Raw genomic sequence first — 14,959 nt, 5'->3', positions numbered from 1 at the left:
AAATGCCTCTTTGGTCTGCTCTTCCTTTTTTTTTTTTAATTGTCATCATGGGTTGGTAGCTGTGATATTCAACACAGATGCTTTGCAGCTGGTGATGGAAGGGTCTGTGCCCATTATGTGGGGTTGCCTGGGAGCATGTGACTTCCAAAGACCCCCAAGGGCCGCTTGCACAAGCCAGCTAACAGGCTTGCCATGTGGCTTGCAGCCTGAACCAGACAGTGTGAACCCATGTGCTGTCTCCCACCTCCATCAGCATTTGAAGTATTTGTAAAGTGCCTATGTTTTCTCCTGTTATTTTATAAGGGATTACAATATCCTGGAGTAAAAAGCTTTGAACCTGATAAGCCCGGAAAAATACTGCTGATGGACCTGAACGAAGAGGATCCTACAGTGTTGGAATTGAAGATGACTGGAAGTAACTTTGATGCGTCTTCATTTAACCCTCATGGCATTAGCACATTCACAGATGAAGGTAACGAATTCAATGTCTATTAAAAATAAAACCAAATTAAAAAAAAAAAACAGAAAAAATGTTAATGAATGAATATTTCTTTTCATCCAATTAAAGTACAGTCATGAATAATGCTCTCACTCTGGGTTTTAAACTTACCTCCTATGTGAATTAAACATAACATAACCATGTAAATGCTTGAGAATGCTAAAATACTTGAGGTTTGCAAAGCACCTAATTTTTTAAAATATGTGAATTTTAACATTCACATAATCCCTATAATTACTATAGTGATAATATTCAACCCTAATAGGAATGAGTCTTTCCATTTTAAACAGTTATACAGATCCAGGTGTTTACAACAACAGATGGCTCTAACGTAAGACACCTGCAACCTACAGACCCGCCTCCAGTCACCTTCAATGCGTCGCTGCCCACTGGTTCCTTCGTTTGTCTTCAAACAGTCTCTCCACAGTTTGACAAATTGCCCCATCCATTATGCTTTCATCTGATTTCTTCCCTTCTTTTTGCAGCCATTGCCTTGGTCTCTACATTAATTCTCAACCCTGGTTGTGCCCACAAGCACCTGGAGAGTTTTAAAAAGCCTGATGCCCAGGCCCCAGCCCCAGATATTTTGATTCAGTTGGTCTGAGGGAGGCTTGAGTGGTAGTGCTTGTTACAAGCTCTCCAGCAGTTAAGAACGTGAGACCAGGGTTGAGAACCACGCCTATCCCCATGGCCTCCATCAGACAATCCCTTCCTTGGTCCTTGCAGACTTTTCTGCAAGGGGGGACTAAAATTGCTGCCTTGAAAGCCATCAGCAGTGTCCTTATTAAGAAACTCTCTCTCACAACTCTTCCCCTCCTTCCTTCACTCTTATTTTATACTGTTGGCCACTCAGTGGTAAAGAATCTGCCTATAGTGCAGGACCCTCAGGAGACCCGGGTTCGCTACACGGGTTGGAAAGATCCCCTGGAGAAGAGAATGGCAACCCATTCAAGTATTCTTGCCTGGAGAATCCCATGGACAGAGGAGCCTGGTGGGCTTCATCCATAGGGTCGCAGTGAGTTGGTCATGACTGACGCAACTCAGCACTCATGCACTTGTTCCTTCTAGGCGATCTCCTCTCCCTGATACTCCGACACGCTCATCTGTTCTCACTCTGATCCTGCTGCAGCTTTTCCACCCTCTTCATTATGTTGCCACTCATTTCGAATTCTCTGAACATTCCCCAAAGGACTGGTCTTTCACCTCCTCCTTACTTTCTCTATTTCAAAAAGGCCAGCCATGTCACAACTCTAGCTGTGTCTGCTGTCTAGGTAAACACCCTCCAAAGTGGATTATTATTATTATTTTAATCAGCTCTTCTGTCCCCTCCCTTCAGCTCACCAGCTATTTCTATTTGGGTTCCTCTCCTACAGCCACAGGCGTCCCTGGTGGCTCAGACAGTCAAGAATCTGCCTGCAATTTGGGAGACCCAGGTTCAATCCCTGGGTCAGGAAGATCCCCTGGAGAAGGGAATGGCTACACACTCCAGTATTCTTGCCTGGAGAGTCCCATGGACAGAGGAGCCTGGTGGGCTACAGTCCTTGGGGTCACAAAGAGTCGGACACAACTGAGCGACTAACACAACACCTACAGCCAAATTAAACTCAAAATGTTAAAAAGTAATTCTTATCCTCTTATCTTCCTTTTTCATGTTTACTCCATATGACTTCCCTTCTTCCATATATATATCTATTAAAATTTACATACATACATATGTATTTCCCTTCCAGTCATCTCTTCACCCATTGATTAACATTCTATTTTATTTTTAAAATATTGTAAGTGCAAAGAAATAGGATGTGGGGTGTGTGCATGCTCTTTTGAATTAAGAAGGGAAAATAACCACATAAATATTATACAGGTCCTCATATGCATTACTTTTGCATTAAACACTGCATCATGGATTCCTTCCCCTGACAGTGCCTCCAGAGCTGCTCTGTAATGGCTGTTTGGAATTCTGTGGCATGGGAGAACCATTATATAGTTCATCTGTTGGTGGATATCGAGCCTGTTCCCACCTTTATGCTCAGTGAAAACGAATGCCAGAATAAACATCTTATGCAGCTCCTGTGACTGCTTATGATACATTCCTAGAGGTAGATTCTGCTGCACAAAACATGAATCTGGGTTTTAATCCTCACTTAGGGTCGATTTCCACTTCCCATATTCCTCAGCCATCATCAGGGACTTTTGGTACTTCCTGTCAAATCCCTCTCATATCCTTTCCTGCCTTTTCCTGTCAGTAGGGTAAGGCTCCACGGCTTACTCACAGGGGCTTTCAACCAAGGAGTAACATGACTGTGGGTATAGCACTAATCCAGGCGTGTGGAGGGAAGCAGCGTCCTCCTGATCTAGCCCTTCTTTCCACCTGCCTGGATTACTGCTATACCCACAGTCGTATACTCTTTGGTTGAAAGCCCCTGTAAGTAAGCCCTGGAGTCTCACGCTAAGCCCTACAACACTAACCTGGAGTCCTATGTCTATGGCTTTAATCCTCCCACTCTTTCATTCACATCTACTCCAACTACAACCTCCAGCTAAGTTCCTGCCTCAGGCCCTTTGCACATTCTCTTTCTTCCGCCTAGAACACCCTGTCCCCAGATATTCATATAGTTCAGTCTCTCATTTCATTTCAGTACCTGCTTTAGCATCATCTTCTCAGAACTTGCCTGACTCCCATGGACAAGACATCTCATTACTCTGCATCCCTTTATCTGGTTTTATTTTCCTTCTGTAGCACTTAACACCAATTAAAATAAACATCTGCTTGGCAGGGGGCCTAATGGGAAGTCTCATAGCTGGCTTTTCTGTTCGGATTTCTCCCATTCAACCTCCTAAACTTGGCACTGTTTTCCTTTAAACACCAATTTGGTCATGTCAAAGCTTTCCAAAGATTCACTGTTTCCGAAGGCAAAGACTATGGTCTATCATCTGATCAGTCCTTCCTGACCACTTACACTGGTCTCTCTCATGCCGCCGAGTTGCACTGACTCCTGGAAGCTAAATCCCTTTGATATTATCTCTCAGGTGCTCTTTTTATGGAATTTATCATCTCACACTGTGTAAATTACACCTGAGCACACCTTCTCTTATTGATATTCTTCTCATCTGTTATCTCTTTTATCTCAGTGCTGCATCTTGCTGAGACCATTTGCAGCAGAAAGCTTAATAAGCTCTTTGGAGTTTTAGTGTCAAGGGCTGCTCACTCTTAAGTTGAGGACTTTTTTCCCCCTGTGGAGTCTGGTGGTTTTTAGACTGTCACTGGGTCTTCCTTTAGCCATTTTTCTCTGGAGCAATCACAAATGCTTCTCTCTACAAAGAGGTGAAAATATTCCATCTGCCTGACATCCTAAGTACTGGTTGGAGGTGGGTAGAAATTGCTTTTTAGAGACAGAGCTGACAGCTGAGAGCTCAGTTAATGTTTCGACTTTTGTTTTTAATCTCTTCTCAGATAATACTGTGTACCTGCTGGTGGTGAGCCATCCAGATTTTAAGTCCACGGTTGAGTTGTTTAAATTTCAAGAAGAAGAAAAGTCACTTTTGCATCTGAAAACCATCAAACATGAACTTCTGCCTAAGTACTGAGATATGTCATATTCCTATTTTCCTTTAACACCAGGGGCTGGTGTGTCTACTTTTAGTGTTTCCTTTGGCGGGGGTTGGGGGTGGGGTGGGGGGACAATGGCAATTCTCCTTTCTCTTTTTAAAAATTTTATTTTACTTTCATTTATTCCTCTTCTAATGCTCTTTTTCCTCTTTCTTATTTTTTAAATTATGAAAGTATGATAACACATTTACAGGAGACTAAAGTTACTTAAAGCTCAACATTCAGAAATCTAAGATCATGGCATCCAGTCCCATCACTGCCTGGCAAATAGATAGGGAAACAGTGGCAGACTTTATTTTTTTGGGCTCCAAAATTACTGCAGATGGTGACTGCAGCCATGAAATTAAAAAGCACTTACTCCTTGGAAGGAAAGTTATGACCCACCTAGACAGCATATTAAAAAGCAGAGACATTACTTTGTCAACAAAGGTCCATCTAGTCAAGGCTATGGTTTTTCCAGTGGTCATGTATGGATGTGAGAGTTGGACTATAAGGAAAGCTGAGTGCCGAAGAATTGATGCTTTTGAATTGTGGTGTTGGAGAAGACTCTTGAGAGTCCCTTGGGCTGCAAGGAGATCCAACCAGTTCATCCTAAAGGAGATCAGTCCTGGGTGTTCATTGGAAGGACTGATGCTAAAGCTGAAACTCCAATACTTTGGCCACCTCATGCGAAGAGCTGACTCATTGGAAAAGACTCTGATGCTGGGAGGGATTGGGGGCAGGAGGAGAAGGGGACGACAGAGGATGAGATGGCTGGATGGCATCACTGACTCAATGGACGTGAGTCTGAGTGAACTCTGGGAGTTGGTGATGGACAGGGAGGCCTGGTGTGCTGCGATTCATGGGGTCGCAAAGAGTCGGACACAACTGAGCAACTGAACTGAACTGAACTCAACTGAAAGTTACATATAGTTTAACTGTATATTATTAATACAATTGTTTTTTAAGTAGGTAAATTAAGACTTTTAGTTGGAGTTTCAATATCAAACTCTCAAAAATTAATAAAATAAATAGAAAAGTATAAGGATATAGTAGACCTGGAAAGCACCATGAGCCAATTCAACATAATTAAGATTTATACAATTTTCACACAACAGTAGGATCCAAATTCTATCCAAGTTCCCATAGACTATAAATGAGGGTGACTCTCCTTTCTGATAAGCATAAACTCCTCCAGATGTTCATCCGCAGAAACTTTTGAGGACTCAAGCTCCAGAGAAGACACCCCTCCTCTTCCTCCCTTGTTTCCCGGGTTGGCTGGATGCTGGTTTATGCCTCCTGGTCCCAGAGAATGTTCCTTTATGCTTTTACCAAGAAAGCACTCTGTTCTTCTGCAGAACCAGACTTAGTATCTCAAACCCAAACTGGTTTCATGGACAAATTTCACCTCTTGAGCTTATTTGTTCAAGCTTATTGTTATTTACAGTGAAAGTTGGAATTGTACATGTTTCTAAGAATTAGAAACACAAACCCAAGCGGAGATCTGTGATCCAGTGTCTCTAAGACCTCCCAGCGCTGCTTCTCCTGCTGTTCATTTGCACATGATTCCTGAAACAGCAGCTCTGTGGTTAACAGCCAGCTCCATCCCAGCTTCCTCCGCAGCACAACATCTAGAGAAAGGAAACACACACAGATCCCTGATCCCAACACAAAACTGACATCCTCACTTGCCTTTGTTGTTGTTTCGTCGCTAAGTCATGCCTGAGTCTTTGCAACCCCGTGGACTGTAGCCCTCCAGGCTCCTCTATCCACGGGATTCTGCAGGCAAGAATACTCGGGTGTGTTGTGGTTTCCTTCTCGAGGGGATCTTCTCAACCCAGGGATGGAACTCACGTCTCCCGCATCGCGGGCAGATTCTTTACCACCGAGCCACCAGGGAAGCCCTAGGGTTCTGTTTATGAGGTAATGATGGATTTCAGAAAATAATTTGACACTATCTTCCCACACAGTTTTTATCCTCTAATCGTTATGGTCTTTTTAGACTCTTAACCTCTATTTGAATAATTTACCTGCAGAACTCAATTATCTCAGAATGTGTGAATCTGGATTTCTTTTAAACCATGTGGTATATACTTGCAGATGTCTAGCAAAGCACCTGCTCAGTGTTAGGGCTCCTCCCCCTCCTGTCTTACCCGATGGGGCTGAAGCTGAGGAAACTGAGACCGCAGAGAAATCAGGTTACTGGATGAAGGCAAATTAACCAATTGGTGACCATTATAAACTACAGCCCAGGTCTTCATCTGCATGAAAGTTCAGAGAACAGCTTCTGGTGGGAGAGTTTGTTCATACCTTCATTCAACAAATATATTTTGGAAAGAGAATGAGGACACTGAGTGTCTGGAGACTGTGCCAAATACCAAGATCTAAATTAGGGGAAAGTGTGTGGACTAGAGAAGCCAGACAAATGGTAGAAATGACAGTGATAATAAAAGTTGAATGAGCTTCTGCTATAACTCAGGTGGTGCAATAGCCAATTAAACAGATTATTTCATTAGCTTTTTACAAGCATGTTCTTAATTAGGTGTTACTACTATACCATATTAAATTTAAAACAAATGAAGCCTGAGGAACACTGCTTCAGGGGACACTGTCAGTAAATGGCACAACTGGAATTTTAATCCTTGAGTCTGGAGCTTGAGTCTGGAGCTTCTGCTCTGAGTCGCTATGAAATAGTGAAACTTATTTTTTTTACCATTTAACCTTGGAAATCTTAGTTTTGTCCAATTTCCTAGGGTTAGGGCTTTTTTTTTTTCTTTTGTTGTTGTTGTTCAATAGCTAAGTCGTGTCCAACTCTTTGTGACCCCATGGACTGCAGCACACCAGACTTCCCTGTCCTTTGTATCTCCTGGAGTTTGCTCAAACTCATGTCCATTGAGTTGATGATGCCATCCAGCGATCTCATCCTCTGTCGCCCTCTTCTCCTCCTGTCCTCAATCTTTCCCAGCATTTTTCAGGGTCCTTTCCAATGAGTCAACTCTTCCCATCAGGTGGCCAAAGTATTGGAGCTTCAGCTTCAGCATCAGTCCTTCTAATGAATATTCAGGGGTGATTTCCTTTAGGATTGGTCTCCTTGCAGTCCAAGGGCTCTCAAGAGTCTTCTCTAGTACCACAGTTTGAAAGCTTCAGTTCTTCGGTGCTCAGCCCTCTTTATGGTCCAACTCTCATAGCCATACATGACTACTTGCAATTGCAAATGCATTGATCTTTGGCAAATACAGAACCTAACTATAGTTAGTGTCACAATTAACAAAAATTCTGCTCTCCCAACCCGCGGGTTAGCCATGTATATTTTCATCTTTGTATTCAATGGTTGTTTATATGGTTGTCTATAGCATTAATGGGCTTCCCTGGTGGCTCAGATGGTAAAGAATCTGCCTGCAACGTGGGTAGGCCCAGGTTTGACCCCTGGATGGGAAGATCCTCTGGAGAAGAGAATGGCAACCCATTCCAGGATTCTTGCTTGGAGAATTCCATGGACAGGGGAGTCTGGTGGTACATGGGATCACAAAGAGTAGGATACAACTGAGAGACTAATACAACAACAACAACGGAATAGCGTTACTATTCCAATGACTAATCTATTATAATAGAACAGGTTATTAATAATAATATTATTGGTCATTACTGATCATGTACTATATGCCAGGCATGGTGCCAAAGTCTTTGATTAGTTATTTCATTTTATGCATACCCCAACCTTCCAAAATATGGAGAGGCTCAGAGCATACTGACACGCCATGGCCGCATACCACGTTGAGAGCAAGCCACAAATGGAGGATTCAAATGCAGCCCATCAGATTTCAAAACTATGACTCTAAACCTTTCTGCTCTGCTCTCTTTTTAAAATGAAAAACAGCAAAGGGTTAAAAAACATACTAATTTCGTACATTTACCTTTTAAAAAGAGAAGAAAAAAAAAAAAAATCTTTGCAGGCTTCTGCCTGAAGCCCATACAGACTAATCCTAAATTCCTAGACCCCCTTTCTCGGATAGGAACAGTGGTTACTGCTGATGGAGGCTTTGTGAGCGGCAGGCTCACTGCAAAGCGGACGGCAGGCATTGTCTCATTGTAATTCTCATGGCAACGCCACAAATGAAGATGCTGACCCTTAGTCTTATACTAATGAGCTGTATGACTTTGGGAAAATCATTTAACCTCTCTTTGCAGATGAGAAAACTGAGGCTCTGTATGCTTATCAAAGATGCCCAGGAGCCCGGGGTGGCGTTAGAGCTGATGTGCTGGGCTGTGACGCCCTCCGCAGTGGAGCTGAGATAATTCTGTCCTGGATAAAGGCCCAGAGGAACTTCTGTCACCTCAATCAGCACAGAATGACTCACTTATGTGCTCACTGTTGTACCTATTAAAGCAGAAAAATAGACTCATATAGCTTAGATTTTCAGTAACACAAAGAGAATCAAAATTAGAACAACAGCAACAAAACATGCCACCGCATCCTATTTCTGAGCTTTCTCGCTCACGGATGTTTCACTCCGTTTAGAATCATGAAACTTTACAGCTGAAATTGACCCTGTAGGTCTGGAAGATAGACCAGTCCATCTCCTCCTTTTTTTTTTTTTTTTAAAACAGATAAGTAAACTGAAGCCCTGGCATGTTAAATGATTAACTTTCGCTAGATCACACAGCTAATAGTAGCAGATCAGTTCAGTTCATTTCAGTCGCTCAGTCGTGTCCGACTGTTTGCAACCCCATGGACTGCAGCACGCCAGGCTTCCCTGTCCATCACCAACTCCTAGAGCCTACTCAAATTCATGTCCATCGCATCGGTGATGCCATCCAACCATCTCATCCTCTGCTGTCCCCTTCTCCTCCTGCCTTCAATCTTTCCCAGCATCAGGGTCTTTTCCAATGAGTCAGTTCTTTGCACCAGTGCCAGAGTATTGGCGTTTCAGTTTCAACATCAGTCCTTCCAATGAATATTCAGTCCATCCTTTAGGATGGACTGGTTGGATCTCCTTGCAGTCCAAGGGACTCTCAAGAGTCTTCTCCAACACCACAGTTCAAAACCATCATTTCTTCAGTGCTCAGCTTTCTTTATGGTCCAACTCTCACATCCATACATGACCACTGGAAAAACCAAAGCTTTGACTAGATGGACCTTTGTTGGTATAGTAATGTCTCTGCTCTTTAATATGCTATCTAGGTTAGTCATAGCTTTTCTTCCAAGGAGTAAGTGTCTTTTAATTTCATGGCTGCAGTCACCATCTGCAGTGATTTTGGAGCCTAAGAAAAGAAAGTCTCTCACTGTTTCCATTGTTTCCCCATCTATTTGCCATGAAGTGATGGGACCAGATGCCATGACCTTAGTTTTCTGAATGTCAAGTTTTAAGCCAACTTCTTCACTCTTCCTCTTTCACTTTCATCAAGAGGCTCTTTAGTTCCTTTTCACTTTCTGCCATAAGGGTGGTGTCATCTGCATATCTGAGGTTATTGATATTTCTCCCAGCAGTCTTGATTCCAGCTTGTGCTTCATCCAGCCCAACATTTCACATGATGTACTCTGCATAGAAGTTAAATAAGCAGGGTGACAATATACAGCCTTGTACTCCTTTCCCAATTTGGAACCAGTCTGTTGTCCCATGTAGCAGAGCTGTAACTAAAATGTGAGTCTCAAGATAGCTGGGTTTTTTCCCACTGCCTGGTGCTGCCTTGAACTGCTCTATATGAGCATAAACAAATGTGGCCTGGATAATGATTCCTGGACTAATTTAATGTCTGTGGAGTTTAGTCTGTCTACACACACACACACACACACCACGGCACTTTTTCCCACGATACAGTTAATAGGTTTTTTCTGTTCCATTTCTATAATAACCTCTTAGGGTTTCTCCAGGTAATCACTGTATTTGAGGATTGTATAGGCGGGACTGATTGCACATAATTCTGGGCTGTAACAGCTGATGCGAAGGTTCCATCGCACACTCTGATTTTACAAGCATACACTCATAAGCGCCGTGTGTGAGCATGTCAGGTTCCATGCCGTCACCCACCTGTGTCACACGTGTGTGTTTTGATTGCAGTTTGAATGACCTTGTCGCTGTGGGCCGTGAACACTTCTATGCCACCAATGATCACTATTTTGTTGACCAGTACATGAGATCCTGGGAATTATATTTGGGTCTAGCATGGTCAAATGTTGTTTACTACAGTCCAGATGACGTTCGAGTGGTGGCCAGTGGATTTGATTTTGCTAATGGAATCAGCATGTCACCTGACCGCAAGTACGTGAACACCTTAAAATACCACGTTTGTCCCTAGATTCTCATTCAACATGTTTAGAGCATATTCATCTTCTAAAAAGGGGGATACATTCTAGCATGTTATTCCAGTAAAAGGAAATTGGGGGAAATGAAAAATATCTTAATTTCCAGGGGATGAAATATATCAAATCATAATTTACTATTTTGTGAAGGCATACTATTTTAAGGTTTTCCAGGCAGTGCAGTGCTAAAGAATTTGCCTGCTAATGCAGGAGACACAAGAGACACGGGTTCGATCCCTGAGTTGGGAAGATCCCCTGGAGGAGGGCATGGCAACCCACTCCAGTATTCTTGCCTGGAGAATCCGAAGGACAGAGGAACCTGGTGGGCTAGTTCAAGGGGTCACAAGAGTCAGATGCAAATGAACAACTGAGCATGCATACTCTTTTAAATTCCTTTGTGGGGCGGGGAGTGCATTTCAAGAGGAGGTACATACAAAAAACATTTAGTATCCTTTTGCTTGCTTTCAAGGAGGATTTTTGACTGTATCTTGAGATTAACAACTTATGGGTATGTTTATATCCGTAGCGCTGGTTTGTGACATGACAGAGAGTTTGTACCAAAATGTAAATCAAGCCACTGCTTCCTTCATCAAGAAAGTGTTATTAATGGGGAAAAAGTCAGCTTCATAAGTAGTAGGCTTAGTGATGTAGTTGATTCATGTTATTTTCCGGTGGTCATTCTGAAACAATTCACGGACCAGCTCTGGGTCTGGGGACCACACTTTGGGTAAGACTGGTGTATGTATAAAATCCTCTTCATCTCGTATCGTTAAGCATTTGTAGCATACTTAGAGGCTTAGTAACATATTCAGAAGGTGGTAACATATATAGAGAAAGCAGCACAGTTTTTAATTACTCATATCATCCCCTCATCTTCAAAAATAGCAGATAATCACGCAGTCATTTCTCTCTTTGTTCTGGGAGGCACTGCACTTAGACTGGCCAGAGATCTTTATGATGAACTTGACACTGTCCTCATGTAGAGGGGAGGGAGTCTTCTCTCAGATCCAGGCCAAGCACTTGTCTTCTCTTGAATTTTCTGTGGCCTAAAACAAGGGGATGAAATGCAGAACCTGGGGCTTGCCATTATGTTGACCGACCAAGAAAAGTGAGGTCATGCTTTTGCTCGCAGATGCTAAGAACTGGCATTAGAGTTAAGCTCCTTGCCTACTAGTTAGGGCCAACTAGTTTCACATCTTTTGAAATAACTTTTCAGGGATTAAAAGTCCCCCGTGTGCTGTCAACTCATTGAGTTCCTTCAGAATCCACTGTGTTTTGAGACAGCTTCTGTTTTCCAAGCTCTAAGCAAAGTTCTCCCCCAGGAAGGGTTATTATGCCTTCATGGTAACCTTCTGAATTGCTTCCCTTCACTGGCTTTGATGTAGCTCTTTCTTCTTTGAAGGTATGTCTATATAGCTGAAATGCTGGCTCATAAGATTCATGTGTATGAAAAGCATGCTAATTGGACTTTAACTCCATTGAAGGTAAGATGTATTAACATTATAAGTTTGTGGGGGTGATAATTAGATTCTAATTGATTTGTGAAATTGGAAGTGAGGAAAAAGGATTGTCTAATTGGAGTGGGTGAGAACCAATTCTTCACTCCTTTATTAGGAGGCATCAGCATCGTCTGCATTTGTTGTTCACTTTTGCTCAGCGGCAGAGTGGGAAGTGGCAGACCACACGCATCGTCTATGCAACTTTGATTCTCTCTGTTCCAGTGAATTTCCGGCTTGTCTTCACTTCCCTCTTCCCTCCCCTCTCCCTTCCTCCTCCATGTTGATGGAACAGACAAGAGCCTCACCTTGCACACAACAGCACTCAGCATGGTATTTACAAAGCCCAGGCCCTCGAGACGGCCACCGGTGGTCACATTACCGCCTCTCTCCAGCCCTTGCCCCCGCTGCTGAGCCACTCCTGCCTGAGCAGTTCTGGAACTCCCCTGGCAATGTCCTTCCTCAGGATAGGGCCCTTGTCCCGCTGCTCAGGTATTCTTCCTCCAGGTCTTCACGCCTCTCTCCTTCACATCTTGCCAGATTTCACTAAAATGTCACTTCAGCGAGGCCTTCCCCTAGACTACTTCTCCCTAGACAAACGCGTGTGCACACACACACACTTCCTATCTCTTTGATGGCTTTATTTTTTTCCCTTCAGCATCCTTCGCTAACACGTTTTGCATTCATTTTCTCCTTCTCCCCAGTGTTTGTCTGCCTGTCCCACTAGGGTATAAGTGGCATAGGACGGATACTTTGTGTGTTCCAGGGACAGTTCCCACACCCAGTAGGCACTCAACAAAGTAATTGTTAAATTAACATGCTGGGGCCGGGCATTCTTCAGGGGATCATCTTTACCTGTACCGAATATGGTCTGGTCTGAAGGTTTGAATCAAAAGGGGTAGAAACACAAAGGAGCAGAAAGAAGAAGTATGTGTAAATCGGAGCATTATGAAAGTGATGCTTTTGAAAAGACGCAGAGGTCCCTCCCCTGCCAGCACCACCCATGGCACTGAGACGCATGGTCATCTGTGACTGTGCCCATCAGCGCGTATCGGGGACCATCGTGAGGGGCTTCATTCTGAGAAAATTGCCTTGAAACCACAGCAAATGTAATATCATGTTTGACATTAAAAATCGTTGACAGGGCTATGATCGTTTGGTATTCGCTGCAGTAAAATGGAATTTCACACACTCAGACTGGCTGAGGGGATAAAAACAAATTGTGGTTATCACAGTAGATACTTCTGCAAATTGAAACTTAAAGGATTTTATAAGAATAAAACCCCATCCAAGGTACACGCAACACTGAACGATAAAGATGCTACTCCTGTCGATTGAGGGCAAAGTTTATTTCCGGTTTGGCTCCCACTGCTGGCAGAAAATCCTGCTGGTGTCCTGACATGATAATTCAGGTGAGACTCCCCTCTCCTCAACTAGGTAACATCATTCTTTCTTTTGGAGGATCATTAACTCCAGTAGTTAATCAAGTCCAGTTGATTACTACTGGAGTGCCAGGAAATTTGACAAACTAGCTGGGTTGTTATTAGGATTTGTGATGAGATGTGGATGGGTCTGTGGCCGAAGTGTAGTGTATACATGGAATGAAATATTCCTCAGCCCTGAAAAGGAATGGAGTGATTCATGCAAGAACACCAATGAATTTGGAGACATGCTAAGTGAAGTTATTATGCTAAGAATACTTAGCATAAAAGTCCTTATGCTAGATACAAAAGGACAAATATTCTATGATTCCACTTACATGTGGTACCTAGAAGAGGCAAATTCGTAAGGAGAGAGCAGGACAGGGGTGACCATGGGATGGGGAAGGGAGGAATGGGAAGCTACTCGGTACAGCTTCTGTTTGGGATGATGAAAGGGTCTGGAAATGGAATGTGGTGGATTCATGACATTTTGAATGTACCTGATGCTACTGAGTTGTACACTGAAAAATGGTTAAAATGACCAATTTCATGTTATGCGTATTTTACCACAGTAAAAATGATCCCTTCTTCAAAATATTTTCCAAGACACAGTCAATGAATTAGTCTCACTTCAGTGAGTTCCAGTTCTCTAAAAACTGGGATGTTTGTTAATACAGGATACCGTTTTCCCCAAAGAGAATCATTTATTAAGTTTCCTTGACCAAGGCATGCAAAAGTTTCCATTGGACTTTGTGGAAGCGTGATGCATGGTCTGTACCTGCAATTGGTGAGTTGGTATTGCTGGGAATCATGCATTTTCAAGGGAAGAGCTTATTGCTGAGGCCAAGATGGGCTCCCTGTTGGACTGTCCAGCTCTTCCTGGGCAGAACACAGTTCTGCCCCTTGCTCAGCTGGTGCCCGTGGCAGGAGCTTGTTACTGGTGTGAAGAATGAATGGGACCCTAGGCTTCTGGGTCCTTCTCCCACTCTCACTGCCTACCCTCATCTCTGTAAGTTTTTATCTGCTGTGGAATTCACTGGTTGGCCATGACCCCTTCCAAAGATAGTAGCAGTGCCCCGAGACAAACATTTTCCTCACAGAAAGATGCACCGATTTGCAGGGCAATAGGGCAGGGATGTAGAGAACCGACATGTGGACACAGTGAGAAGAGGAGGGTGGGACGAGTCGAGAGAGGCGCTTTGACATATCTGTGCTACCCTGTGTGAAACAGCCAGCTGGTGGGAACCTGCTGGAAAGCACAGGGAGCTCAGCTCGATGCTCTGTGATGAGCTAGAGGTGTGGGACAGCAGCTGGGGGTGAGAGGGAGGCTCAAGAGGGAGGGGATAATATGCATGCACACACACATCCACACACACACACATATATCTCCTCCCTATAGATACACATATATATCTCCTCCCGATAGATAGATAGATGGATAGATAGCTGATTCACTTCATTATACAGCAGAAACTAACACAACATTGTACAGCAATTACGCTCTGATTAAAAAAAAAAAAAAGAATTTAACGTATCAGCCTAGAATGCCTGACCCTGGGGTAGATGGGGTTTGGGGATGGAAAAGACTTAGAGATGACTTTGGCCAGAGGACATTTACTCAACCACCTCCCTTGGCCAAACCTGCCTGTTTCCAGG

The 14,959-nt window shown here is 43.3% G+C and overlaps 1 protein-coding gene across 3 annotated transcripts in view; it reads left to right on the top strand.

The window, feature by feature from the left end:
- The window catches only part of PON1 (paraoxonase 1), a 36,575-nt gene that overhangs the window by 15,328 nt on the left and 6,288 nt on the right, over positions 1 to 14,959 (top strand). For all 3 annotated transcript variants that reach the window (XM_044946453.2, XM_025291990.3, XM_025291988.3), the window contains exons 4-7: positions 304 to 472; positions 3,951 to 4,077; positions 10,145 to 10,345; positions 11,789 to 11,870. In XM_044946453.2, the coding sequence (XP_044802388.1) occupies positions 304 to 472; positions 3,951 to 4,077; positions 10,145 to 10,345; positions 11,789 to 11,870 (579 nt within the window). The remainder of the gene's footprint in view (positions 1 to 303; positions 473 to 3,950; positions 4,078 to 10,144; positions 10,346 to 11,788; positions 11,871 to 14,959) is intronic.

The sequence above is a fragment of the Bubalus bubalis genome, chromosome 8 (assembly GCF_019923935.1).
Source record: "Bubalus bubalis isolate 160015118507 breed Murrah chromosome 8, NDDB_SH_1, whole genome shotgun sequence".
Lineage (NCBI taxonomy): Eukaryota > Metazoa > Chordata > Mammalia > Artiodactyla > Bovidae > Bubalus > Bubalus bubalis.
Note: the sequence above shows the minus strand (reverse complement) of the source record. Positions and strands in the feature narration are given on the sequence as shown.